The sequence below is a fragment of the Trichoderma breve genome, chromosome 1 (assembly GCF_028502605.1).
Source record: "Trichoderma breve strain T069 chromosome 1, whole genome shotgun sequence".
NCBI classification, from domain to species: Eukaryota; Fungi; Ascomycota; class Sordariomycetes; order Hypocreales; family Hypocreaceae; genus Trichoderma; species Trichoderma breve.
Window position 1 is genome coordinate 7,293,699 of NC_079232.1, and position 27,930 is coordinate 7,321,628.

The 27,930-nt window shown below is 45.7% G+C and overlaps 8 protein-coding genes across 8 annotated transcripts; 6 read left to right on the forward strand and 2 right to left on the reverse strand.

The window, feature by feature from the left end:
* Nucleotides 1–4,771: 4,771 nt before the first annotated feature.
* On the forward strand, nucleotides 4,772–6,596 carry T069G_02151 (heterokaryon incompatibility protein (HET) domain-containing protein; the record flags this gene model as incomplete). The annotated part of the gene is made up of 2 exons (XM_056169361.1): nucleotides 4,772–4,998; nucleotides 5,069–6,596. 2 exons carry the CDS (start codon nucleotides 4,772–4,774, stop codon nucleotides 6,594–6,596), a joined length of 1,755 nt encoding a protein of 584 aa, XP_056034677.1.
* Nucleotides 6,597–7,430: 834 nt separating this feature from the next.
* T069G_02152 (uncharacterized protein) lies at nucleotides 7,431–8,001 on the forward strand (the record flags this gene model as incomplete). Its single annotated transcript, XM_056169362.1, has 2 exons — nucleotides 7,431–7,604; nucleotides 7,654–8,001. The coding sequence occupies 2 exons, from the start codon at nucleotides 7,431–7,433 to the stop codon at nucleotides 7,999–8,001; spliced, it is 522 nt and encodes a 173-aa protein (XP_056034678.1).
* A 1,770-nt stretch (nucleotides 8,002–9,771) lies between these two features.
* T069G_02153 (uncharacterized protein) lies at nucleotides 9,772–10,765 on the forward strand (the record flags this gene model as incomplete). Its single annotated transcript, XM_056169363.1, has 4 exons — nucleotides 9,772–9,913; nucleotides 9,981–10,116; nucleotides 10,168–10,423; nucleotides 10,487–10,765. 4 exons carry the CDS (start codon nucleotides 9,772–9,774, stop codon nucleotides 10,763–10,765), a joined length of 813 nt encoding a protein of 270 aa, XP_056034679.1.
* A 4,442-nt stretch (nucleotides 10,766–15,207) lies between these two features.
* Nucleotides 15,208–16,317, forward strand: T069G_02154 (zinc-binding dehydrogenase domain-containing protein; the record flags this gene model as incomplete). Its single annotated transcript, XM_056169364.1, has 1 exon — nucleotides 15,208–16,317. One exon carries the CDS (start codon nucleotides 15,208–15,210, stop codon nucleotides 16,315–16,317), a length of 1,110 nt encoding a protein of 369 aa, XP_056034680.1.
* A 311-nt stretch (nucleotides 16,318–16,628) lies between these two features.
* T069G_02155 (major facilitator superfamily domain-containing protein) lies at nucleotides 16,629–18,314 on the reverse strand (the record flags this gene model as incomplete). Its single annotated transcript, XM_056169365.1, has 5 exons — nucleotides 16,629–16,792; nucleotides 16,868–17,095; nucleotides 17,165–17,396; nucleotides 17,439–17,971; nucleotides 18,014–18,314. The coding sequence occupies 5 exons, from the start codon at nucleotides 18,312–18,314 to the stop codon at nucleotides 16,629–16,631; spliced, it is 1,458 nt and encodes a 485-aa protein (XP_056034681.1).
* A 1,064-nt stretch (nucleotides 18,315–19,378) lies between these two features.
* On the forward strand, nucleotides 19,379–21,010 carry T069G_02156 (uncharacterized protein; the record flags this gene model as incomplete). Its single annotated transcript, XM_056169366.1, has 4 exons — nucleotides 19,379–19,772; nucleotides 19,835–20,079; nucleotides 20,132–20,253; nucleotides 20,302–21,010. The coding sequence occupies 4 exons, from the start codon at nucleotides 19,379–19,381 to the stop codon at nucleotides 21,008–21,010; spliced, it is 1,470 nt and encodes a 489-aa protein (XP_056034682.1).
* An 899-nt stretch (nucleotides 21,011–21,909) lies between these two features.
* On the forward strand, nucleotides 21,910–23,051 carry T069G_02157 (nmrA-like family domain-containing protein; the record flags this gene model as incomplete). Its single annotated transcript, XM_056169367.1, has 3 exons — nucleotides 21,910–21,976; nucleotides 22,032–22,520; nucleotides 22,576–23,051. 3 exons carry the CDS (start codon nucleotides 21,910–21,912, stop codon nucleotides 23,049–23,051), a joined length of 1,032 nt encoding a protein of 343 aa, XP_056034683.1.
* A 124-nt stretch (nucleotides 23,052–23,175) lies between these two features.
* Nucleotides 23,176–27,918, reverse strand: T069G_02158 (ankyrin repeats (3 copies) domain-containing protein; the record flags this gene model as incomplete). Its single annotated transcript, XM_056169368.1, has 2 exons — nucleotides 23,176–23,669; nucleotides 23,730–27,918. The coding sequence occupies 2 exons, from the start codon at nucleotides 27,916–27,918 to the stop codon at nucleotides 23,176–23,178; spliced, it is 4,683 nt and encodes a 1,560-aa protein (XP_056034684.1).
* Nucleotides 27,919–27,930: the final 12 nt, after the last annotated feature.

A 27,930-nucleotide genomic window follows, 5' to 3' on the forward strand; every position in this document is an offset into this window, starting at 1 on the left:
TTATTTCTAAGCAGCGCACAGATTTGATCTTTTTCGCCGACAACATATTCGGAGTTAAACATACCCACGACTATCAAGCAGTGAGGGATGGGAGTTGCGCAGGTTTGCAAGGGTTAGCTACACAAAGTCCTGTCATGACTCTAGTTAATAACCGCTACAAGAACTGTGAGGCATAAAGGAATGCGTAAAATCGCATATTTGTTTATTTTTACAAATGCGCATATAAGCTTTTTGAGTCTATTGATAAAATGTGTGTCTATTACCATTGCATTTACTGGGTCACATTAGCGCATTTACCGACATTGAGATTTTTCCTTTGGTGTTCTCCTGCCGACAACAGGCTCATATTTTCCTAAAAGCAAAGTACAGTTCGTTGGTAGAGGTACGCAACCAAATTGTATAGCCGCAACTCTCGTCAGCACGATTAGTGTCTGTGGAGATGGGTAAACTAGAGTCTAGTTGTGAAAATACGGTGAGCCATTTAGATGCAACTGTAACATCAATTGTCCAATTACACTGGCTCTATACAATATTAGATGCTCGCACAAGCCAGCGCTATGACATGGACATCAGCCTCAGACCCGCTGACAGACAATCAATTGGAAGAGAAGAGGCGGTGTTATAAGCCTTGTCAGCCAGCTCCACAACAAAACAACAGAAGAAAATTGCCCGATACAGTAAGTGGGTACCAAAATGCGCCAGAAAATGCTCCGTAGATACGACGGAAAGCTTCCAGGACACTTCAGAGGTTATCCCCCTCAGATTGAGACTCTCTCTAAAGAAGTGTAACAGACAAAAGTGCCACTGTTCATGCTTGCTTTTTCATACTCACTTGATATCTGATGTTTTACGAGGTATAGCACGCGAATTGAGCTGCATCTAAGGACTTGGCACCTTGTTCTTCCAACCTATGGCTTTATACTCAGTTCAAAGAGTACAGATCTTCCCTTATATCCAGATATTGTTAACCAGAATAATTATATCAAGTATCAATGGGATGTATGCTACTATTGTATACAATATCAAGTTAAAGGGGGGGAAGAAAGTATTCCTTGCTTCACTGCATCGAAGGAAGTTCTCCAACCCATCGTTTGGCTTGACAGCCTTATCACAATGTCAGATCTTCCAAACTATTTATTAAGCCACAGCGCAAACCAAAGGCTGCCACCCATTCCAAGCTCATAGAGGACCATACCCGGCATGCCTGTCGAAAAAAAGCTCAACGCCCCTATCGCACGATTGAGTATACTAATTCCCATTATGCCTCGATTATTCTGATAGGCGGCGTAGAGAAATGTTGAGCCTAGACTTGTGCATAGGATGCTACAATAATGTTAGACTTCTGGAGATTGATGAATTATGTCTTCTATACTCACCCCAATGTAACAATTACTTGTTTTGGCGTATTGTTCATCATAGGATGTTGAAGCGCTCTCTCGGTGAATAGCATCATGTATAGCCCATTCCCGAGTAGGATAGCGCCGTGGCCAAAAAACAAGACATTTGCGAGATTCAACTCCATGATATTAATTTGACTTCAATTATGAATTGCGAATCGATAGTAGCGTTCGCCAGAGAGTATGTTACGGGAGAAGAGATTTATAGTTCTTCTTCTGTAGTGTGTAATTCGATTGCCCTAGTCCGTGGTCTCATGCGGCGGGGTCATCGCGTTACTGCCAATGTAAAAACACATACTAGATCTAGTAATTTATAATGCTCTCAAAGAGTGGAACTTGGCAGGTATACGACCGGGTTTACCTAGTGTCAACCGTGCCTAGACTTGGCTTACCAAAGTCCACTATTACAAAAAGTCCAATGATTCAAATATACTGAGATGGATACCAATCAAGTTCTATATTATAGCATACTCGTATACTTTGTAGTAACTAGACCACCCTGATATTTTGCCTCTTCTATCAACAGGAGGCTGTCAAGGGATATGCCTTGGCCGTCAAACCTCACAAGCACTGCACGCAAATTACGCACCTCGTCGCACACACAAACAGTCCGCCCAAAGACTTTTAGCCCAACGTTCGCAAGCTGGTTCTAGCCACACTGTTGCTCTCAACGAGCTGTTCAGCTGGGCTCCTCGTGTAATATGAAGAGCTTTGCATATCGCCCATGAGCCTTTCACGAATTTCCACTTATCCTCCCTTTGGGCAGCAGCTGCATAGCCAACGAATAAGATCCACAGACGCCATATCAGCCTGTCGTACTGTGAATCCTCGGATACTTCATCACACTTGTCTAAGGCATTTCTTAATCGAGTAGTTAGCTCAGAAAAGACTGGTGAGCCGCTTGGAAGTTTCCGTAACAATAAGTAGAGATACAAATGGGCAGCCACTTTGAGTGCGGCGCCTTCATTCGATAATCTGTGAATCTTCTGAGAATGCGAGGTCTCATTAAGCATAAGCAGATCGTATTCAATGTTATAGATCTGTATGCTTGTTGTCTGAAGATCAGAAGGGCAATCAGAGGACACATGATGAAGTGACCGTAATATACAGGCTATTTCTGGACTTATGCCAGCAATAATTCGCAAGGACGAAGATTCGGCCGTGGTTGCACTGTTCTCTAAAGGCACATCATAGAGACGAGAAAACCGCGGTTGGAGGTTCCAAATATTTGAGTAGCAAAAGTCACACCTATATGCAGTGAGTGTCTGGATTGAAAATGAACTGACAACGAACATCGTCTAACTTACCAAGTCGCTATTTGCGCATGTATTCCTTTGATGTTTTGTATCCCTCCTCGCTTTTTCACTATTCGCTCTAGTCCTTCCATGTGTACTTTGGACATTTCAAAGTTGCCACATATTCCCTTGATAAAAGAAAAACAGAGATTTCAGCAAAACTCAAGAATTTTCGGGAGGGTAACGCACCTCTCTGGAAGCAACTAATGCCACTGCTGAGATTGTTGAATCTCGTATCACTTCTTCCTGGAGCTCTGTATTTATAAATTTAAAACTAGCGCCGCCGTGGTACAGGCTCAAGCTGGAGTCGGACACGCCAAGTTTCACATCGTAATCTGCAGATACGATGTACAGAATTGAATGAAACCACGCCAAGTCGGGTGTAGAGCGAAGGAAACAATCTCGTGGGAAGTTGAGCATAGGAGAATTCATGGAGAAAACTTGGTGATCTGTATTCAGTTACAACTTGGCGTATCAGCGCATGTAAGGGGTATGGAGCTAAGTTAAGATTGCCTTGGGATTTGGAAGCATAGTAGATGTACGAGGCTGAGAAATAAAGGTGAATTTTAGCTTACAGTAGAGGATTAATGAGTCGCTCATAGGGTTCAGATTCGGCGCAAATGAGTCAAACGGATCAAGTCGCCCACCGATCATTGCAGGCAAATCATATTGAATATTGTCCTGAGATGAAAAATAAGCATAAATCTGGTTATATAGGCATAGAGGATCGCTGTCAAACATTTGCATCGACGGCATGCTGTTTTTGCCACTTTTTGCTTCTCCGCTTTGTCTGTTTAACATGCTTCTGAGTCGGATTTAATCGGTATCTTCCCGTGTAATGTTTCAAGTCTTTAGGTGTGTGGTTGCTCTCAGTCCGTCCGTTATATACCGACAATGGATAACGTTGTTTGTATATATGGTGTTTTAATGCGTGAGAGCGGACGATTGTCTCGTTGTCGCGCCACTCAGGCCCTGGCTGGCCTTCAATGGGCGCAGTGAATTGGATTGGCTTCATCTGCTTTTCATGGTTGTCTTCCATTTTGTTTGAGGTTTCTTATAAATAATGTTCGCCGTTCATTACTGGTCGGATTGATGGGAATAATTGCACAAGCAAGGGGTGGATGGGAGTGGATGGTTCTTACCTTCATACGCTGGCTCGCCTTCATTGACGGAGAATCTTTCCGCCGCTGGGGTCATCCGAACCAGGAAAGGCACAAACCTCAGAAATTAGTACAGTTGAGATATCAGTCAGAGCATAGCTACCTAATACGCTCAAGTTGCGAGCTATGGGATGTTCAACAACACCTGTTGGGCTGATATTGACCAAGGCAAAGAGCATGATGGTCTTGAATGCAAATGAGATGTGTTTCACAGGGGTGGCGTTCCAAGGATGGGACAAGGGCAATTCATCATCTCCTCCTTTGGCTTGTACGAATATTAACTCAATTCGTCAATTGTTCATTTTACCACGATAACCTTCCGAGACTATACTACTGAGTAAGAGATGCCGAAGGTGAAGTTAGAGCTGTTACTTTATGTGCATTGATCATCTTTCGTAGTAGAGAGGCAGGCTCAGGCTCATCATAACCATCATCTTTGGATGGTGTAGGGTGGGTATGCGGGAGTCTGCGCCCGCGTACTAGCAGCTGACAGAGGATCAAATTGACGCTCCATGGGATGCAGCATTTGTTGCAGGAGTAGGATTAATTGACTTTTATATCTCCGTAAAGCTATTCGAATCATCTTATGCCAATGGATATCATTGCATTTAGAATTGTCCGCAAGATCACACAGTCTAGCGCTTCCTGGTTCTTATGCACCGTATGTTGCATCCATGTACTTGGAGACTCCGTGGTACTATAACAGCGTTATAGCGCGCGATAGCATCAACACTATTGGGTCAAGTGCGTCACATTGCTTAGGGAGGTTACGGTTACCAATTTGTTTACCCCACTCGCGTAGATCGCCTATTCAGCTACAAGAATCGAGATTGCTGATTGTGTGCCGTGATCGATCAACTTAACACTTTTGCATCGATGGAATTATTGTCACAAGGAAGCTCTATCTACTGTTGATCCAATGAGGCTGCTCCACGCCAGCAAATGGCACATGGCCGACTTCATCTCGGACGATGCAACCCCACGATATGCCATCCTCTCGCACACCTGGGGACTCGACGAGGTTACGTATCACGCCTGGAAGAACCTGTCCATCTCCGACATCAAACTCAAAGCTGGAAGCGCCAAGATCATGGCGTGTCGCGAGCAAGCTGTCCGAGACGGGCTGGAATGGGTTTGGGTCGATACGTATGTTCCCCTACGCACATTGTCTTGCCACAGAAAAACGAATATATACAAAATCTTACTGTTCTTACAGATGTTGCATCGACAAGTCAAGCAGTGCCGAGCTCACTGAGGCGATAAACTCCATGTTTCGCTGGTATACAAATGCCGATGTGTGCTATGTTCTGCTTTCCGATGTAGAGGCAACGTCGGATCATGCCGTACTGGAAGAGCGCATGGCAAAAAGCCGTTGGTTCACTCGCGGATGGACTCTGCAAGAGCTGCTCGCACCACCACCAGAGAAGCTCATCTTCTATTCCAGTCAGTGGACCAGGCTCGGCTCCAAAACGGATTTCGTCGACATTGTTTCATCCATCACCAGGATAAACAAACAATATTTACAGGGTCAAGACTTGAGACATGCGAGCGTGGCGCAGAAAATGTCATGGGCAGCACTGCGTCAGACCTCGCGACTAGAAGATGTTGCTTATTGCCTCTTGGGATTGTTTGACATCAACATGCCCATGATCTACGGCGAAGGCGATAGGGCATTCATTAGACTCCAAGAAGCCATCATGACCTCAACCCCAGACGATCACAGTCTGTTTGCGTGGGGGCCAATCCTCGACGAGGCGGATATCGCGTCCAAGGTTACAAACTACTCGGAAGTTCACCAAAAGGAGCCCCCACGACCAGACTCGACCACATGTGAGCTGGAGTTATTCGGCTTGCTCGCCGCGTCCCCGAAAGACTTTGAGCACTCGGGCGATATTATTGTGTCACGAGAGGCGGCTCGATTCTACAAGAGCCCAGACAATCCAAACGTGCCCACGAAGATTGGCCGCGACGCATTTCGCCTCGATCTGCCAATGTGGCAGCAAACGATTCATGCATTGTATCACTGGAAGGGACCGGATATAGCCCAAACTCGAATCCTCGACTACGCTGCTTTATTGTGCCATTTTGAAGATGACCCTTCATCGTCAAGCTCAGTAATTCTCCCACTATTGTCAAACGGCGGCTGGACAGTGAGTCGCCCTCGCACCCTGTGCTACCGACGCAGGCAGGGCATCATATTTTCATCAGTGTCAAAGAAGAAGACTATCTCTATTGCTCCTGAAATGAAAATTAATTTCCGCAGTGGAGATGTCATCTTCCGTCGAATGGTATGCAGCAGTCCAATCCAGAATATAGGTTACAATATGGCAGGCGGCAGTTGGTACGATTTGGACGGCGCCATCGGCTTCTTGTCTTCGTCTAGTCCCCAACACAGAGATGGAAGAATGCTTACGCTGAATTACAAACTGTCAGATAAGGATGACAGAGGAATGGCTGTTGTCTTCCATCGTTTGCCGACTGATGACCAGATGTTCATAGAAGTCATACCAGTCAATTTCTCTGGCAAAGAAATCGAGAGTGGTGATATGACATGGTATTCGTCTACGACACTGAATCAAGCGACTCCCACGTTTACTCGTTCCATGGCTCTTCCTTCCGATGAGTGGCATGTGCAGAGAAGTCCAATGCCCGATGTGTACCTGCGCTCTGAGAGAGTCTCAATAGATGGAAGTGATGGCTTTGTCGATGTCCTGGATCTTTTAGTTGGGTTTAACCTAGACTAGGTAGTCTTGAAATTATCTTAATGCCAATTGAGCGGAATTTACGGAGTACCGGGTTCTCTTTGCCCATCCGGTAACAATTCTTTGCACATCTCCCGAATCCCGATCTTTTGTCACATCCCGCGGTAACTTTGGCTAAACAATTTATTATAGTTACCACTTATGTATAAACTCTGTATCCGTTATGATTGTGGCCTGATGTTGTTTCACATTTGCTCATCTCCACCGGGCGCCAAGCTCGCTCACCAAATGATGCCCGTATCCCCGAAACTGGTAATTCGCCGCGTCCATTACTCCGTACAAACCGAGAACAACACCAAGCAACCAGACTCATATCATCTATCATTTACCCCCTTACAGTGAAACAATAACCGCCGGTTTGATCCAGTTTCCAATTAACAATGACAGCCCCCTCAAAACCCGTGTTTGTTCATATCCACCCGTTTACTCGCTTACAGCGACAGGGAATACCCCAGAAGCTTCAAGGAGGCGGCTCCGTAACAGCACCTGAAACGCCAGACATAGCCTGCCTCGGTGCTAGTATAGCGAGTCCCTGAGCATATCCCCAGTTCTCGGTTTCATTTCAACCGCGGGACCGAATATATAAATCCTCACTTATTGCACAGTTGACGATATTTTTTTCGACAGTCTGAGACATTCCATTCCAATACAACATCATTTACTTTTAATATTCACATAGCAATAACGTCTGGTACGGCATTGCTACTTTCTTTTCTTGTACTTGCACACCAAAATCACTTTTTCGCTTTCATTCTTTGAACCTGCACAACCGCAATTCTCCTCAACACAAATCTTTGTCATTCAACTATATTCACAATGCATTTCTCCAACATCTTCGTCGCCATCTCCCTGGTTTCTTCAGCCCTCGCGCTGCCTATGAACATCACGCCGCTCGAGAGGAGAGCACTGCAATTCCGCGAATACGCCGATTTTCAGGTTTCTGACGGCAAGGCCGGAAATGCTTTGGCCGAAGTTCAAGCAAAGTTTCCTGTAAGTTTTTATTTTTACCATTCAGCATCATTTGGCTAATTGGCTCTAGATTGATACAAGCAATCTGAAGGGCGTCTCTGCTAGCGATCTGGCCATCATCAACGCGGCTCGAGAGACCGCAGAGGCAGCCGAGACTGATGCATTCAACGGTCAAATCAAGGCGGCAAGTGGTGCCGATGCGACAGCATTGCAAAATGGCAAGATTAAGAACAAGGTTCTGAAGTTGTTCTTGGAGGTGACTGCGCTCCAGATCCAGCAGGCTCAGGGCAAAGACAAGCAGGATAAGATTGATGAGGAGCAGACCAAGCTCAACAACAACATCAACTTGGATAAGAAGGCGGCCGGTCAAGCAAGTAAGGGAGTTGTTTTCACGGATGATGTTCAGCCCGACAACTAGGTTAGGAAACTCAGCTTAGTTTAGTGTAAAGCATTGTTCAATCCCAATCTATCTCGTCTATACCGGTGATTTTATAAAGATGCAGCTATTAATTTGAATGCCAAGGATATGTGAATTCTTGGGTTTGCGAGTTGCTGAGCATTTGGTTTGTGATCAGAAGGTATACACGCTGTGTTAGCCGTTGAACGCAAATATGCACTGAGTAAAAATGCTTTGAGCAAATTCATGGTCGCTGAATAGGACGAGATATATAAATCAAGTGATTATGATATAGTGAATGAGCAATGTGATGAATGGTTTGAGGTTAAACATGATTGATGTGCAGTTTATTTACGTCTTTATATACCTTGGATTGAGTATATGATGATCCTTATTAGGATCCTGAAAATAATGTATCTCGGCATTCCCTCTGGAGTAAACTATTTCGCCGGCAATTGTATGTTAAGCTACTGCAGACGTCACTGCTCGCAGAATCATCCGCTTTAGGAACTTCATGGGCGATGCCAGGAGTGGCGAAGTATAGTCGCTCCACAAATCCTACAGGCTCCGTCGATCTCAAGTATTTTGACAGCATTTTATTAGTTGAATAGGATAATTTACATTAATTAAAGGGGTTGGAAATAATTAATGTTAATAATAAAGAAAGAGGTTTTGACTGAAACGTATGTGAGCTAGAGGAAGTGTAGGCACTTCTGCCTGATTTTGTGGTAACATAGACTATGGCTGAGTTTGTATAGAAGAGTACATACCATAGGAACGTTGACGTAGTCAAGTCCCTTGTTATAGACATGGCTTAGCATGCAACATAGCAGCGAAGGAACTCCGACATTATAGTTGACATATAGAACTATAAGTTTCGCGTCCTTGTCGCATCTTGGGTCAGTGCGGGTCTAATGTACTGACGGCGTTTCTGTGTGCAGTCAGAGACACAGGCTTCTCCAGGGAAGATGTACAGTCAACACTGCGAACCGTTAGTACGGCCAGTGAGAGAGAAAAGAGATATTTTGTAGGGAGAACAACTGCAGGAAATATTGCGCGACATCTACTTATTAAATACTTTGGAACTCGATCAAACTGCCCTCCCCGAGACTAAACCACCGTATAGCGGCAATTCATGGCCGCAAAATAGATCACAGCATTTGTAGGGTTCTAAATGCTGGAGATTTAACTAGTTTAGCCGATCGTAGATTCACCAGCTCGTGAATAGCATAGTAACAGACAAGAAAACTCCAAAGAAGAATTGGATGCGACCACGGATGGCCTGCCGGTTGTTGTCAGTATATTAGGCAATCAACATATTCCAAATTGGAGTTAAGCACAGTCTTTAAGGCCAATTCACTCATACCATCTATTCTAAACGAATAAATTCAGGGTAGACTGGCCGAAAGAAGAGGATTCAGCGATTCAGCCTCGATATCCCCCTGAATTGTAGCAGCTTACACGTATTCATTAGGACAAGCTTCGCCCCAAGCCTAGCCACATCGGGAGGATTGTGCGATATGGGATCACCTTGGCCTCCAACGTTGCCTGCCTCCCATTCGTTTTCCCTCATGGATCTCTGCATCTATTTAATTATGGCTTCTGATGAGTACTTATACTCTTTGAGTTTCCATCTTCAACATCCAACATCCATCAACATCCAACATCAACATCCAAACTCAACTTCCAAACTCAACTTCCAAACTCAACATCCAAATCCAACATCCAGCTCCAACGTCCTCTACTCAACGTATATCCTAGCCGGCTTGGATCTTGTCTGCCTGTCAAGATATGACCCTCGACACCCACGGAAAACTTGCACTGGTGGAAGTGATTGTCTACATTCCCGTCGGCCTCTTTTGCATTTACAATAACATTCGGCATGGCTTCAGAAGGGATGCTGGCTGGATCTATCTCACTATATTTACCATCAGTACGTTTTTCGTCTATCGCATGTTCTTATTGTGGAAACTTTCACCTAACTAGAAACCCTCTTGCAGTTAAGATAGCGGGATCCATCATGACAATGGAGATTGAAAATGGCAAAGACCAGAATCTAACAACGACGGCGGCTATTTTGAACACGGTCGCACTCTCGCCTTTGCTCAACGCTTCATTGAGTTTCTTGAATGTCGGGTATGTACTAGCCTATCCCATAAAGCCTGGGACAAATCTAAACATCACTAGATTGAACAAGTCTCGATCGTTCACACGCCACATTGCAGCGGCATTGAAACCGCTTCATTTGCTCATCATCTTCGGCCTCATCCTCAGCGTTTCTGGCGGTATCAGTCGAACGAAAACGTCGCAAAATAGTCTGGATGACGGCGCGCGGGAACTCCAGGCCGCATCTGGCGTGTTTGCACTTACTTGGGTACTCATGGCCTTCGCATGCCTAATATATATGGCAAACATGTATCATGTTCAACGTTCTGCGAAGAGAGTACGTACAAACTATTACACCATCGGATTATATTAAGAAATGTTAACTAACTTGAGCTAATAGCTGATTGTATCAGTAACTCTGGCGATGCCTCTGCTATGCATACGAGTGGTTTACTCGGGGCTAAATGCAATAAATCTCGATACCAGCTCCTCTACCGGGCATACCGCAAAGTTTAACCCCGTCACCGGTGACTGGCGCATATACTTAGCGCTAGGCCTCGTCCCAGAATTTGGTGTTGTCTTTCTTTACACAATCTGTGGAATTATCAACTCTCTCAGCAAGGCTAAAGATACTGCATCTGAATACGAAGGAATTGGGCCCCTCTCATCCACGATATAGAAACCTATAGCTGGCAAGAGGTCATTTCTTTTGTTTATTCTGTTCTTATTCTACACCTCCATCTCTATTCTATCCATTAACTTTCCTTCTTATACTATTCGACTTATAACATAAACTTTAGAAAATATAGTTGGTATGCAACGCAAAGCTGAAGTCAATTACTTAAAGAAAAACAGTGAGATGATTGCACGTGCCATCTGCACGTTATCACTAATTCACGACGAGCCTCAAAGCGGTGCATTTCACGACTGTAGCTTAGCAGCCAGCCACGTGGATCGCATTGGCGGCTGCTTAGCCACCCTCCTAGTCTACTATACATATGAATATTTATTATTGGTATAGAAAGGTGCCTGGTGATGATGTGTAATAGATTTAATATGTTCCCAAAAGAAATACCTACCAGTAAGAAAGCAATGTACCATTTTATGTATACTGGTAATTGAACCAAAGGTACAAATTTGGTTAGCATCTCGTATGACTTACTGAATACATGTAAGAGGCATCCAATGTCATGCTCATCGCCAGCAGCCCTTAACCCAATTAGGCTCATTCCGCGACGTGGGTTTAGTAAGAGGCGCATCGCATCACTGCTGTCGCGGCTCGCAATCATGTCAAATTCTCAATCTTCCTCCAAAATTTTTTTTTTGTTAGTTCTGAAAGCATTTATGTTACTACAGTATACAATTGTTCGAAAGATATACAGCTTTGGGCCACGGAGGCACTGCAATATGAAGCATGGTTGGCATCGGCGGTAGAAGTCGCGGCTGCAAGACTTGTCGTCGGGCCCGGGTGAAATGTGGTAAGGAGTATAATCTCGAGAACTTGCGAAGCCTGGTCTCGGTCTGCATGGCAATTTATGCTAATAAATCCAGATGAAACTCAGCCTAGTTGTCGCCGCTGCGTTCGTCTAAACTTACCATGTGAAGGTCTCAATGCTTTCCCTGTCTTCATAGACGGCCTCTCCTTTGCCGAGATTCGGGAGGATGACAAGAAACCCAATAATGTCATGATAAAGATTTCGACACCCCTAGCCTCCAGCAATCCCAACGTGGATGAGGACGGTTTGTTTCTGAACCACCTTATAAGAAGTCTCTTCACAGCCTCTCAAGTCGAGATTTCGACGAGCAAATCCAGTGTGTCTCCCTGGCTAATTGCCTCGATTCGGGCGACCAATCACAACCGCATCCCGGACCTTGCCATTCGAGCTTGTGCTGCTGTGTATTTTGGAAAGACACACTGCCAATCATCTGCAGTCGAACGGGGGGCCAAATTATATACCCACGTCCTCCGTGAACTTCGGAAAGAATTGATCGACTCCGAGCGACTCCGACATACCGATACTTTAGTGACTACTTGTTTGTTTGTTTGTTTGTTTGTTTTATTATTAACGTCCGCTAAGTAAACTAGTTACATAAGTCCTCATCTGGGCACTAGGACGGTAGGAGCCGCCGAGTTCAGATCGGGCGTTCGCTACGTTTCAATGTGACAAAGGAAATGGGGAAGTGTCAATCTGTTTTACGTGTCTGTCTCTATAGGGGGGGGGCCGTATGGGCTTGTCTCCTCCACCAGTTTTTGGAAATCCTTATATCCCCCGTCGCCGAGGAGGTATTGGATGTGTTAGTGACTACTTTATTGCTAGCACTATATGAGATGATCTCTTTTAGTGACATAAACGGATGGTTAAGCCATTTTCTGGGAATTGGACACCTTGTAAGGCATTACATGGAGACTTTGGCTCTGCAAATCTGACTGGGAATTGTTCCGTCGCAGATCAAGTTTCGAGGGGCTCAGAATCACCAAAATGGCAACGATAAAGACTTATTCCTTACTACGCGCTCTTCTATTGTCAGTAGATACCGGATTGCCACCATCTGTATCTTGAGCTGATAAAGCATAGATTCTTGCATATCTCGTTCGGAACCAACGCTGTTTTCTTGAAGAAGATGCGTGGAGAGTGGTGCCATGGGCAAATGACCCAACTTCCAAGACAACAATGGATTGCCTTCTTGACATATTCTGCCATTTGCCTGGTGTAGTGGAAGATATGAAAGCATTAAAAGCCAGTACGAGTGCAACAGAAGAACTCTCAGTATCCTACATAATCCTTGGCATCCAAATCAAGGCACTCGTCGAAAAACTTATTAGTTGGAGGATAAAATGGGAAGAGGATCACTCGAATACTTATTTTAATGTCGGATGGGACATTTTAAAGCAGTTGGGGGTCGCTTATCTGGACTCGTACCCCTTCCCCACAGCAATCTTCTTCTCCGAACCTGTTCGAGTTACGGAACTTTGCATGTATAATGCTCTCTTAGTTCTTCTGCAACAGCTCTGGAAGCAGCTTCCAGACTACGTCGGTCTGACATCTCCATTTGACGAGGTCAACTCTAGTTGGCCCCAGCCGTCAATTTTCTTAGCTCCCGGAAATGGGTCAGCAGAAGAGGTCGTTGGAGAGATTTGCAAATTGGTTTACTCCCAGTTTCTGAGCCATCCTGGGAAAAGCGGTGCGCTCCATGTCATGTTCCCTCTTCAAGTTGCGCAACGCAGCATTAGCCCTGGGTCTCTGGAGGCGCAATGGCTAGGTAAGGTTGTTTGCCATATTGCAGATGACTATGGATTTAATGTTGTCAGGTATTCTGAAGAGTTCAGAGAAGGTGGGATTATTGTATGAGCATCTGAGGTAGTCTTTAGGCTACAGGTACATATACCTACAGGTATTCTTAATATTGACTTCAAACGAGGCTAACAAATTTTCGTTTTCTGTTCCACCCCAAAAGTCAAAGATGCGCAGGCCCCAAGTCAATCATTGGATGCGATATTTGCATTCGCCGGTGCCAGAAACCGATTCGACAGACCTACTTGATTGGTAAATTTGTGGAAAACCATCTCTAGAAACCCATTCAAGCCCAAAGTCTGCGGGCCGCCATTGAGCTCTACCATCTTGATTGCCCCTTGCATGTGTCGCCTAGACGTCTCCAAGTCACCCAGTGAGATCTGAGATTAAAGTGTCATAGTTAGCTTTGGAACTTTACAAGCATAGAAACATTTGGAGCCAGATTCTCACATCATCCAATGCCAATACCATCGTCTCGGCTATAATTGAGTCGGTAAATGGAGCTTGTCCCGTGTTAAAAGAGATGGCCTCGTTCAGAGTCTGGAAACAGACTAGCTTGTACCGAGTAGCTTGCTCGGTATACATCTGATTCTGGTGTGGGTGATATGGCTGGTGGAAAATGGAGAGGTACCGAGACGCAATAAGTAAGATACCACTAAGAAACCCTACATCGCTGAGGCTGAGTCGTATCCATTCGTCTATCATGCTATCCACAAATGACGATCCAGGAAATCTAAACCTGGCACAGTGCTCTAGTAGATATGGGGAGACAGTTGTCACATCTGCCAAGCATTGTCAATCTGTTGGTTTGATGATCCTGGTGAATGATTTGGCTCAACTCCACTCACATTGATCTAGCAAAAAATGCTCCATATTCGTCAGGGGCCTTATGAAGCTCTCAAAAGGGTCTCCCCTCCCTGAACCTAGACCACCTGGACTGCTGTTCGACATCAGTACAGCCGGTGCCTCTAACTCTAGCCCCACACCCCGTCTTGATGGAGTTTTCTTTACGCTTTGTTCATCTTCCAGAGGGTGTCGTGGTCGCTTTTGTTGAAATTCAATTGCTTTGGATAATTGGTATGCTTTGACTCTAGCAACCCTCACCCTAGCATGAGCTGTACGGGCAGCGTAAGAGTGAACTACAGTCCGCTGTTGTGAAGAAAGCCCTTCCGTCTCAGGATGGGCTACAATTATAAATGGTGTTGTGGCAATCGGCTTCATGTTTGGGGACGACATTATCGGATCTGATCAACTGCTTCCAATCTGGAAACAATGAGTCTTGGCATTAATGAAGGAATCTGAGTAGGCAACCCTGCCACATTTAAGACAGCCCACCGGCAGAATTTGTCAGCGTCTAGTTGATAACAGGAGGGGCTGTTTCACGGCACAAGTGGTAGTAGAGAGCTAAGTTCAAATTAGATTTGCTGCTCTCAAATTGTATTCAAATTGTCTGGTCTGACCTGATCCGACATATCCAAATGAGTTGCCCTAGTCTGTCTATAATATGGGGCAAGATGAGCTGGACGTAAACTCTCATTAGTAAGTAGCTCATAAGGCGGTATTTTGCCAAGACTTGCGATTTCCATGTTGGGTAAAGACTTCTTTACCTACATTCCTAAATCCCGATGATAAATTGTTGTATTATTGAGCAACAACATAACTCAACATGATAGATAGAGTATATATAGTCTCCTGGTTGCTAAACGATGAAAGTCTCATCATGATATCATGATTGGGCTTTTACAGATCTCTCATTCAACTCAATTCTTTTTTATCTACTGCCAGAAGGTAATTATCTCCAAGGCCAAAATACAAGGGCTAGAGAACAATGGCGGACTTACCAACATCAATGCGGGCGCTCGTTGTCAAAGGCCCTAGTGACGGCGCCATTGAAACCATTGCCGTTCCGCAACCAGGACCAGGTAGCCTCGTCGTCCGCGTAATCGACGTGCTTTTATACAAGACTACACCCGCCTTCTTTGACGGAGCCAACGCCGCCGCTGGCATGACACTGCCTTATCCTGTGGTTTTTGGTGGTGCCGCTGTTGGCCGCGTTGCAGCCACTGGGCCAGATACAACTGCATTCAATGAAGGCCAGCTTGTGCTTATTGAACCCAACTTGCGAGCCCGCGACGATCCTAATGTAGCTGTGGTTTGGGGCGGCTTCGATGGCTTCGATTCGCGCACGAAACAGTTTGTCAAGAATAACTGGCGTGACGGAAGCTGGGCCGAATATGTGCGAGCCCCATTAGAGAATACCTGGGCCCTGAACGAGGACAAGCTTATCGGCAAGTTGGGGTTACAGACCCAAGATCTCTTGCATCTAGGTTATCTCTCTGTTTTGTACGCAGGCCTTAGGAGGATTGATGTTAAAGCAGGGGAGACAGTTCTGATATGTCCTGCCACTGGTATTTTTAGCAATGGCGCCATTGCCATTGCAAGAGCCTTTGGCCTCAACGTTATTGCTGGCGGTCGCAATACCGAGAGCTTGGACGCACTCAAGGCTCGATTCCCAGGGATCCAAACAGTTCAGCTGAAGGGCGAACAGGAGGATGCTGGTGCCATCCAAGCTCTAGGTCCCATCGATGCCTTTGTCGATATCGGACCAGCAGCCGCCACTGGAACCTCTTATCTTGCCTCTTGCATCCTCTCTGTCCGAAAGGGAGGCCGCGTGTGTCTCATGGGCGGCCGAGCAGACACAACGCTGCCGGTCCCATACTTATTTATGATGTTTAATAACATTATTTTGAGGGGTTCACTCATGTACGAGGACGAAGACGTTAAAGGGCTTCTAAAGCTGGCTGAATCGGGTATTTTGAAGCTTAATGCAGAGGGCGGCCTTGGAGTTTTGGCGTCTTATCCGCTTGAGGACTATGCTAAGGCGCTGGAAGCAGCAAAAAACTGCGCAGATGGGAAAATCGTTGTTGTAAATCCCTGAGTTTAGATCATGCGGTGTGAAGACGTTGGTGCTCTACTCTGGAATTTAGAGGTAAGAGAGAAAGGCACAATGTTTACTATAAAAGAAATATTATTTAAATAAATCTGAATTTCCAATCTAGTCAGGATTGCCATCATAGTCACATGTAAACATTCATCGAGTGACTCATCACGTCCCAAAACTTCCCATGATCTGACGATGATAAACAAGTCTCTTATCCAAATCAAACAAGCTTGTAACTGTCAACTTGTAGAAATAGTGATCATGCAGACTCTAATCATTGACAATTTGGGAAAGAGTTGAGTTTCCTGTTAAAACAACTTTTCCATTTTCATGGATAAACCTGCCACAAATATCAACGCTCCAGCTGTGATAACTGGAATGAAGGTGGTTTTAATTGCATCCGTGATTGCAAGCAGAGCACGATCTCTCAATTCACCCTCGAGCTGGCTCAGCACGACACTCTGTGCTCCTGCTACGGCATCATGAATTTGTGCAGCACTGTATCCCTGACCGCTTAGAGCTGTGCTCAATCTTGAGAACGCATCACTCTGAAAAACTTGTCCCGCAATGACCAAAACAATAGTAGATCCGCCAATCTGGGACAAATTCTGAATGCTGAGAGCATTTCCAATATCTTGAGGCAAAAACTTGAGAGTGGCCACAGTGTACCCAGTTTGCCATGTGAGACCAATTCCTAGGGCCATCACGACGCTGACACCGTATATGACACCAGCTGAGACTGAAGGATCGATATAAACATAGAAGAGTGTGCTACCTAGCATAATCAAAACGCCGGAGACGAGGTAGTGTGGTTTGTAGTATTTGACTTTGGCAAGAAGGCTACCACTTGAGAAACTGACTGCAACGGCGACCAGGACAAGCGGCAAGATTCTGACAGCAGCTTTCAATGGAGAGTCGGATTCCACAAATTGAAAGTAGACGGGAATGTAGTAAATAGCGACGTAGAGACTGGAGATTGCGCACGCAGTGCTGGCCCCCAGAAGGATATGAACCTTGTACCGCAGCAAATGGCCAGGAAACGATCGTGTTGAGGGCGTTGTTAGAATGCAAAAGTACTGTTGCAGAATGTATGCCACAGTCAAGACACCACAAACGACCAAGCTTGCAATGGTACGCCCATCTTTCCACGCCCAGTAATTACCACCAGCAATGAAGACGACTGTAAAGATACTCCAAGCAGCAGCGCTCAGTATAAAGCCGACAAAGTCCAGCCTCAGCAGCCGGTCCTTGATAGAAACTCCCTTGGTGGGATGCACGGACGGCAGCAGAAAGATCCAAATGGGAGCTGCAAGTGCGCCGAGAACCAAGTTAATATAGAATCCCCATCTCCAAGTTGCCTTGCTAATGCTAAAGGCACCTCCAATAGCAGGACCAAGCACAGCGCCCAGGCCCCAGACAATCGAAATACCCGAGATGTAAGCTCCACGACGCTCTGGCGATACCAATTCAGATGAGAAGAAGTTGAGAGTTCCAAGGTAGATTCCTGTTCCTCCAGCGCCAGCGAGAACACGGCCGACAATGAGAGCACTCATGCTTGGTGCGGCACCGCACAAGGCAGAGCCAACTTCGAAAAGCACCACACCGGCCACATATAGCCATTTTTGGTTGAACGAGTTGAACAAGGCACCGCCTAGAAGAATGACAGCAGTGGAACCAAGAGCAAAGCCTGCACCGAGCCATGCAAGTTGATCAACAGTTCCGAAAGTTTGAGTTACCGCGCCTTGGATATCGGCGGCAATGGTAGTGTCGAGACCGTAGACGAAATCCGAGATGTAGACGCAAAAGCATACAAGAATCCATTTGAACGTGGACAATTGGTTGGGCTTAGTGTTTGTTGCAGCCTCGATATCTGCCATATCATCATTGTCGCTCGGAACGATTGGCTTTGTGTTTGGCTCTATCTCTGGTTCGTAAACTTCTTTGGGCTCTGCTAGTGTTTCAGAGCCAGTACTGGATGCAGTATTGACAGTCATGATGGGCTTGGTATCTAATGAAAGTATTATCTCGATGGTATTCGATGGTTGAGTAGTTTGCTGAAGGAATAATGGCAAGTAGGACTCTAGAAATGTTATATTCAACGACTCAATTAAAGAATACGATGAATAATGATGAGAGGAGGAGTATAGATACCTAAGAACAGCTGCAACTTATATACGTGTTTTACAGGTGATTTCAAATCCTCGGGAGGTAAAATAAAAAAGACGATGACAAATTGCAAAAGATTTATGACAGTCTAAGAGATTTTTTTCCCTTTTATTAGGAGCAAAGTCTATAAGTTGTGCCAAAATTCTGATGATCAATTAACAGAGGCAAAGTGTGTACAAGTCCAATCCTGTCTAAGACGAAGTTACCCGGGCTGTGGGCCAAACGTCATCATTGTACGGCTCATTCGCTTTTTCCAAAGTGTTAATATGGCAAATGGATCATGTTTCTTTTCACTCAATGTGTCATCCACTTGCCCAAAGAGGATTTCATCAACTTGCTTTATCATAAGAATCTACAACTCTAAATCATCCCGCGTTTCCACTTGACGGCGTCACGTAGCTTTTACAGATCGCTAAGAAAAGAGAAGGGGTCCATTTTCCACTTGTGGTAAAGCGCGTAATTCAAGCTTAAAGCAGAGCCGGCTAGCTTCAAGAATCTTAGACGCCCTCCAAATTATACGAACAGAATCGCTGAATAATCATGTCAGACGAAGAGGTCTCGGCTCTTCCAAGTGAAGGGTTGGTTGTCTCTCCCGCATCAACATTACCGTCTGCAAATGTCTCTCTACGTTCAGTTGCGTCTATTCACCCTTTCTAAGAAAGATTTTATTAGTGTCAGGCCTTGCAAACGGCCAATTGAACATCAGACATCCTTGTCAGCACTTTCGCAATTAGGAGCCCACAGGTCTACGGATTAAATGGCTCCTGTGACCACAAAGAACACATCAGATCCTACTCCATCTGATGACGCGTTCCTGTTTATCAATCTTTCGGGACCAACCGATGGCCGGCATAGAGGGCCGTCCACTCAAAGAAGAATCCGACAACATGTAATGCGTGATATTACTAAAGCGCAACGCAAGCCGCCACCGAATGGTCGTGTCAAGTTACGCAAGGCCGCCCTCACAGGAAAGGGCAACTCGAAGAATAAGACGAGCGATGCGAAAACGCTTGACGCTAGTGCACCCGAGGGTCACTCTGGGGAACCGGGAGATGATGAAAGTGCAACTGGCAACATTGCATCCCACATAAGTGTCTCTACGATTAATGGGAGTACTCCAGGTACTCCTGACAGGTGCTTGACAGAGGTCCAGAAACCCACGCCTCTTGTGGACTTCAAGCTAGACCAACACCCGCTCGATGTGTTGTATCAAAGCTTGGCAGGAACAAATAGATTTCCAGCGTACAGCCTGGCATACGCCGTGACGCAGAATGTCAAGGTCAACCGTAAGCTACATGATCCATCCTTTTCATCGTTCTCCCCCGGCATGTGACTAAAAATTCCGCAGATGCGCCAGGAAGAAGTTTCCTGTTTCCGTTTGCGTTCAAAGAAGCCCCTTTGTACCACAGAATTCTCACCGGCCAACAAGTAGCAGAGATAGTACGGTCGAGTCCAGAGAAAAGTATCATGATAGCCATCACACAGTTCACAGAGGTATTGAGATGCATAAGAAAGAGATTATCTCATCCCGACTTGGACATGGCCTTATCCGATGACACCATTATGGCCGTTATTGACTCTATCTGCTACAGTGTAAGTATCCTGCTACCTTGTTTGCGTCTTTTTAAGCTAAATCTTTGGTCAGTTTGCGTTAGAAGACTTGACTCAGGCACGCTGTCATCTTGAAGGATTGTATATGATGACACATTCAAGAGGCGGATACAGCAGTTTCTCAAAGAAACCTGACATTCAACAAATGATGTTCTGGTATGCTTTCCAAACTTTTTGGAGAATATAGGCGCTTATTCAAAACAGGATCGATGTCACGGCAGCTATAATTTTTGAGCGAATTCCACGGTTTCCTCTACCAGCGACTCTCCTCCCCACTCCTCCCCGAACCGGGACATCTGCAATTTGGGATCTTTTGATCTTAGTCAAAGAAACTGAATGTCAGTCAGATGTTGAACAGAATGAGCTCTTCGACGCATTGAAAGAAGTCTCGTCGATTGCAAAAACCATCGAATCGGAACTGTTTACAAGAGGCGACGCTGCGTGGCACGATGCAGTCTTCTTAAGCTGTTTAGTCCATCCAGTAGCTCATCGCCTGCTTTCCACATTAGAGCAAGATTGCGAAAAGCAACACTTGCCCATCTCTACGTCTATTCGCTTTGGGATCGCTCTTTTCATTATTATACTTAAGCAACAGTCTCGAGCATGTCCCGCGCCATCGACGCCATATGTTGCGAAAGCTGTTGCTGCATTATATTGGGATATCCCCAATATCCCTTCACACATGTCCTCAAGTCTTTTTACATTGCAATTGTGGCTTCTGCTACTCTGTACAATTGCATATCCTGACACAACTCTTCTTCCTGAGATTCAGATGATGATTGCGAGAATACAGAAGCAGTCAAATTTGAACTCTTGGGATGAGGTCGCAGCGACAGCTCGACTGATGCCATGGATTAGCAAGTTTGAGTCTTGTAAAGGCTTCGGTGATTATTTATTAGATGATTTAGACTAAACGTACTACGATAGCCTTACAGACAAGGTGTCCTATCATTGGGTTAATTGATTATACATTTTAATACTATACCAGCGTTCTATTATTCCGTCCCATACGTTTGACATTTAACAAAATTTCCATGGCTAGGTGAAAAGAAAACACCATATAAAATGCCTTTGAGAAGTCTACTTTCAATACAAGACAGATGCTATCCTAACGCTGATTTAAAGTAAAAACAATATGATAGACCTATCAATATTGGACCTTCCCGAGAAAAAAATGCCATTGGATTGAAAATGCATTGTCGAAGATGTAGTTACCCGGGAGGAAGATTCGAATTGCTTTGGATAACAAATGTGGGAAGGCTTTCGAGAGTATCCGCAATAAACAAAGCTATCGTGTTCATCGATGAGTTCATGTTACTCAATCGAAGACTCACAGTAACGTCAATTGCCTAAGTGCACCGAATGATGGAGATTCTTTCCCCCGTGTCCCCAGTTCGGAATTGTCTGCTTTATTAACAACCAATCATGGACATAACATTAGCTTCTATAAAAACATAACGATCGCCGATTTTAGTCATTCAGACAACAATTGCCTGAATAATTGACTATTGGCGGTGATGTGATCAGTAATCGTGAGTCGCAAGTTGGCGAATTAATAATCATGTTATGGTATACTACTTGTAACTTCAAACAAGATCACTAATCATTATTTCAGTGACCGGAGATTGGAAATACAGCAATGTTTTATAACACAAGTAACTATTTGTTTAAATGCCGTTGCAGTATATATATACTCAGCTTGTTGATGATTCAATTGCATCAATCAAGTTGATGCCGACACCTGCTGCTGCTAGGTTGGATAGGACTATACCGAAAAACATCTAGGATACGACCGCGATTTCAGCTGTTACAATGGCCGACTTGAAACTGATCTTAGTCATTGGCGGAACAGGTGCCCAGGGCATCCCAGTTGTCAAAGGTCGGTAAAAATCCTGATCAATTCTCATTCCAGGCTAACAATGGCACTGCACCAGCGCTCTCTGAAAGTAATCGTTACAGCGTGAGAGTCCTCACTCGAAACCGCCAATCGACTCGAGCCCTGCAGTTAGCTGCTTTGCCAAATGTTACACTCTTTGAAGGTAACCAGGACGACCAGGACGATCTCCATGGCGCCTTTAATGGTGCATATGGCGCATGGGTTAACCTGGATGGGTTCACGCTTGGCGAGAAAAACGAAGTTTTTTACGGCATTAGAGCCTATGAAATTGCAAGACACGAGGGTCTCAAACATTATATCTGGGCAAACTCAGACTACGCAGTTAAAAAAGCAGGTTGGGATGAAAAATACCACTGGGGCCACAATGATGCAAAAGGCCGTATTGGCGACTTGATTCTGAGTCACGGCCAAGAAACCATGAAGACGACGCTCTTCACTACTGGTCCATATATGGATATGCTCTGGGACGGCATGTACGTGCCAAAGGAACAGGATGATGGATCATTTGTTTGGGCTACTCCAGCCAGTACGTTAACTGATCCATCCCTCTTTCGAGCTTCTGTCTTCTAATCCTTTCCCAGGTGACGGGAAAATTCCCCTCATCGCACTTGAAGATGTTGGTTTCTACAACCTCTGGATCTTTGACAACCCACAGGAATCAGCTGGACTTGATCTTGAAGTCGCCACAGACCAAGTCAGTATGGTGGATATTGCAGAGACTTTTACCAGAGTCACGGGCAAGAAGGCCGTTCACAAGCGTCTGCCTCTCGAAGAATATTTACAAATGGCCGAACCTTATCCCAACGCGCCCGCCAACTGGGCTGCGGGTCCAAATGCGGTTCGTGACAAGTCAGTAATGACTTGGAGGGAGAATTTCACTGCATGGTGGCGATACTGGAGCGAGGGCAAAGGTGCGACTAGAGACATGGCACTTTTGGACAGAATCTACCCTGGGAGAATTAAGAGCTTGGAGGAGTGGATGAGAAAAGTCAATTACGATGGGAAACAGAAAGCGGTCCTCAAAGGCATTGAAGACCTGAAGGCCCAAGCTTCGTAGAAAATGCTTGGGTAGATAGCAATCAAGAACAGATCATCAAAAAGCCGAAATGATCCATCTTAGGTAACTGAATATGTAGTTTGAGTGGAATGAGATTCTCACAACTATAATCAATCCTATGTACTCAGCTCTCCCAATTTTGCATTTCTGAACCCGGGCTACCCTGGGCCCCCCGTGCCATCTTGCTTTGTAACCAATTGTTGTAGTTTCTCTGCCTCCTCATCTCGGACGCGCTGATGAGAGGCACACTGTCCATGGGGGTCATACTCCTGGGGGTCATGTTGTTCATGTACGCCATGTTCGTAGGAGGTATTTCGTTTGCAGTGTACAAGTCAGGCAGCATTCCATTTCCAGGAACCATGCCATTCATAGGCAGCAAGTGGTTTGGGGGCTCCATGTTGTTCATAGGAGACATGTTCCTTTGAGGCACGCTCCTAAGACCCGTGTCATTGGGAGACATGTCCCTCTCACGCATGTAACTGGACAACACTCTGTTTATATTGTTCCTGGAAGCGCTACTAGTGTGACGGGGGGACCTGTCGTTACCGAAGGCCATGGGACCTTCGTCATTCCCTAAACCACTGTCGCCGTCCATCGGGGACCCAATGGGCGTCCGATCTGGTGTCTCTCATTAGCCATGTCAAAGTAAGATTTTTAATTCATGAATCTGATCATTACCTTGCATCTCCATCTCCAATAGCCTCTTCTCGACCTGTTCTTCATCACGCTGCCGATTCATACTAGAAGCGTAAAAAGCCAACCACATATCCCAAATCTTGATAGTGCCGTCACTCAAGCCAGATACGACGAAATTCGCGTCATGAGAGAAAGCTATTGCATAAACCCCAGCACCTTTGCTAACAAACGTCTGTCTGCATATCCCTGTATCGGCCTCCCAAATCTTGACTGTTTCGTCAAACGACCCCGATGCTATAAAGGTAGGTGAAGTGGTCGAAGTGGGTGAAATGGCCACCGAAGAAACAGTACCCCTATGACCGCGCAATATCTGTTGGCATTGGCCACTTGTAGAACTCCAGCTTCTAACGGTACCATCTTGTGACGATGTGTAGAAATACAATGAGTTCTCCGAGAAGGCGACGGAACCAATGCTTCCGGTATGAGTCTCCAATACGTTGCTGGTTCCTTCAACGAGATTCCAAAGTATAACGACACCATCTCCTGATCCGGATATAATTAAGTCGGAGTTGGGTGAAAAGGCTACTGCATAGATGGCGGCATTATGACCCGTAAGCGATCTTAGGGCCCTGCCTGTCGTTGCATCCCACATCTTGAGGGTGTTATCACTCGACCCTGATATTATGAGCTTTGAGTCATGTGAGAATGCCACTGTCTCGATGGTGATGTCCGATCTAGGGTCACGTAATAATTGTTGGCATTGTCCTGTTGTGGTGTTCCAGATCCTGATAGTAGAATCATCTGATGCCGACGCAATAAGCGTTGAATCGTGCGAAAAGGCCACCGCATTGACAATGCCATCATGACCTTCGAGTGTCTTTAGGCATCTTCCTGTGATCCTATCCCAGATTTTGACAGTAAAATCCGACGACCCTGATGCTATAAGCGTTGAGTCGTGTGAAAAGGCCACCCCTTCGATACTGTGGGTATGACCCTGAAGCGTCCGTTGGTAGATGTTAAATGCGCCTCGATTAAGCAGCAGTTGTCTTGCATCACCCCAGCCTCCGTCAGATGCACATTGTAATGGCGTCTTGCCAGTCACATCTTGAGGGTTGAGATCTATGTCATCCCCGGCAACAAGCAGCTTCACAACAGACGTATGGCCTCTTTCTGAAGCCAAATGCAACGGCGTGGCTTGCTCAGCATCTCGCGCGTTAACATCCACCCTGTTTGTGTTGAGAAGCAACTTTACAGCGTCTGCAAAGCCCCCAGTTGAGGCATAATGTAACGGCGTGCATGCTCCACGGTCCTGTGAGTTGAGGTCCATAGGGTTCGCGTCAATGAGCAGCTTCACAATAGAACGCTGGTTCTGTCTTGTAGCTGAATGCAACGGTGTTCTTCCCTCGTTGTTTCTTGCATTAACGTCGGTATCCATGTCTCCGAGGATCAAGCGTGTAATAGCTTCGTATCCCTTGAATACAGCGAAATGTAGTGCAGTGTTGCCATCGACATCTCTTGCATTGACATCAGTCTCAGCTCTTTGGAGAAGTAGTTCTGCTACTGCCTCATGTCCCTCTATTGCGGCCAAATGCAGAGGAGTGTTTTTATGGTCATCTTTGGCATTGACATCCACATCGTGTCTTTCGAGAAGGAGCTGCACAATAGCTTCATACCCCGTCGATGCTGCATAATGCAGAGGAGTGCATTGGTAACCATCTCGTAGGTTTACATCCACCCCAATCTTTCTGAGAAGTAGCTGTACGATAGCTTCATATCCTCGTCTTGCGGATAAATGCAGTGGCGAATATCCATAGACGTCTTGTAAGTTGACGTCTATGCCCCTCGTATTAAGAAGCACTTTGACAATATCTTCATGCTGTCTCAATGAAGCATAATGCAATGGCGTGCTTCCATCACCGTTGCTTGAGTTGACATTGACCTTGTTCGTATCGAGAAGCAGCTTCACGACTTCGGTGTGACCATTCTCAGTTGCCCAACTGAGCGCTGTCCTACCAGCTCTTCCGTCTCTGGAGTCAGGATCAACTTTGTTGGTTGCGAGGAGTCCCCTCACCGTGTCGGCATCTCCTCTGATGGACGCCGAAATTAGCACCAGCCAGCCATAGTTGCTTACAGCGTCCCTGTCGGCAGACCCTTCAATAAGAATCTTCATCACTTCAACATCGCCATTCTTGATGGCTTCTCGAAACAACATCCTGCCCGCATCATCATCCTTTCTCTGGGCGTCGGAATCATTTTCGTCCACATCAAAGTCATACAAGTCCACTTCGGAATACTCGATGGGCTGGACACTTCTTAGCCGTTGATGTGCAACTTCTAGCTCTTCGAACAAGTTGTCTCGGCGCTGTCTGGCTTGTGTCTGATCTTCTGCTAGACTGTGCATCTCGCGAGTCTTGTCTTGTTCTTCCTCAATCAGCATCACCCTTCTAGCCTCAAGCTTTTTTATTTCGTCGTCGACCGCCTGTCGCTGATCCTTGACGAATTGCAAACGCCGCTGGCGGGCTTCTGTATCCATTCTGAGCCTTTCTTCTTTCGTTTTCTCTAGCTTCCTAGACTTCAACAATTTTGTGAATTGAGAAACAGCCGCCAACTTTTCCGTCTCTGAAGACGCATTGATAGTATCATGCGAATCGGGTGCTTCTCCGGGCGTGAGAGACATTCTGTCTCCTCCATCCTCTGAGTCTAGTGTAACGTGTAGATTGAATATCCCATTGCTAGCGTATCCGGATATGTTTGGTAGCTCTGGTCGAAAATGTTCCGCGAGCTCTCGCAGCGAAGCATCTCTGTGGCATATCGCAGTATGAAACAGATGCTTAGCGTTAGAACCCGGCTGGTTCAATTCGAGTATAAAGAGAAAATCTGGGGATTCTGTTTTGGAATAGCGACATCGCATCAAGACTCGATCAATAGGCTGAGCATCGCTAGGATCTATTCGAGAAATCATGCCTTTCTTCTTATCCCACCAAGACGAAGGCTCCACTTCTGTCAACTCCAGGTGAATTTTGGTAAACGAGGCATCCTCATATAGCCAGCATTGCTGCTCTATCGTCGCATCCTTTTGGCCGTCCTTTTTTATTTGGATCCACTCAGGTGAAGAATCGGCTGCCGGTGCTGGGAGCAGGCTCAAAGAGCGCTCCTTTGGCCTGATATACTCGTTTGGCGCCCCGGAGGATGCTCTAGCCAGAGGAATTCCAACACATTGAACTCCATCCTTGGCCGATTTAGGCCCACAGTTGAGCAATCCATACAATTCACCAGACTCAGTAATATGGAGCGGCAGGTTGATGCCCAGTCTACCACCAAGCACATTGATTTCACTGAAAATGCGCTCGGGCTTTCGGGCCACAATCTTTCCAGAGTTGGCAAAATATGCTGGGCTGACTGCAAATATCTCCCCGCTAGTAATCCGATTTGGGTAGTCGGGGGACTCGTTGTGGTCCCATGCCAGGATGGAATCATCCCCGGTCTTTCTCATAATCAGATCTTGCAGCCGAAAGAAGGCATCTTTACCGCCCTCTGGGTACAGCATCGGCATATGTATGTCAAAGATGCCTAACAGACAATATGCGAGATCTTCAGGTCGCGTTGTTTCTCTTCGCGCCGCCCATGACATGCGCTGTGCGACGCTTGCATTCTGGATTTTGTCGATACCTTTCAGAACCAGCCATGAGATGCCAGTTATGTCCTCAATAGTACGGTTCAGTGTGATTTTGTCGCCTATGAGTTTCCATTCTGTGTTGTAGAAACGTACTTCCTTTGGTGCAAGAAGCTCTTGTAGAGTCCAACCTCGTGTGAACCATCGGCTAGTGAAGAACTTGGATTCACGATCAGAGGGTGGCTTGTCGTCTTCAGGGACATCCCATAAATAGGCATAACAGACAGAAGCATCGGCATACCAATCAAACATTGCGTTGATGGCCTCTTGCAGTTCTGACGAGCTTGATTTGTCGATGCAGCAAGTATCAATCCAGACATATTGCACTTTATTTTCTTCTTTTTCTTCTTTGATGTTGTCTTTTTTGACTTGATCACAACATCCCTTGAGCTTGATGGATCCAATACCTGGCTTGTCGGTTATTCCTTTCTGGAAGTCATCGAAAGTGAGTTCCTCCGTATCGGGGCCCCAGGTGTGGGATAGAATAGTATATTTGGGAATATTTTTGCCAGAGAATGTCTCCAGCTTCAACGTCTCAATGTTGATCAAGCGAATCATATTGAAGCTTAT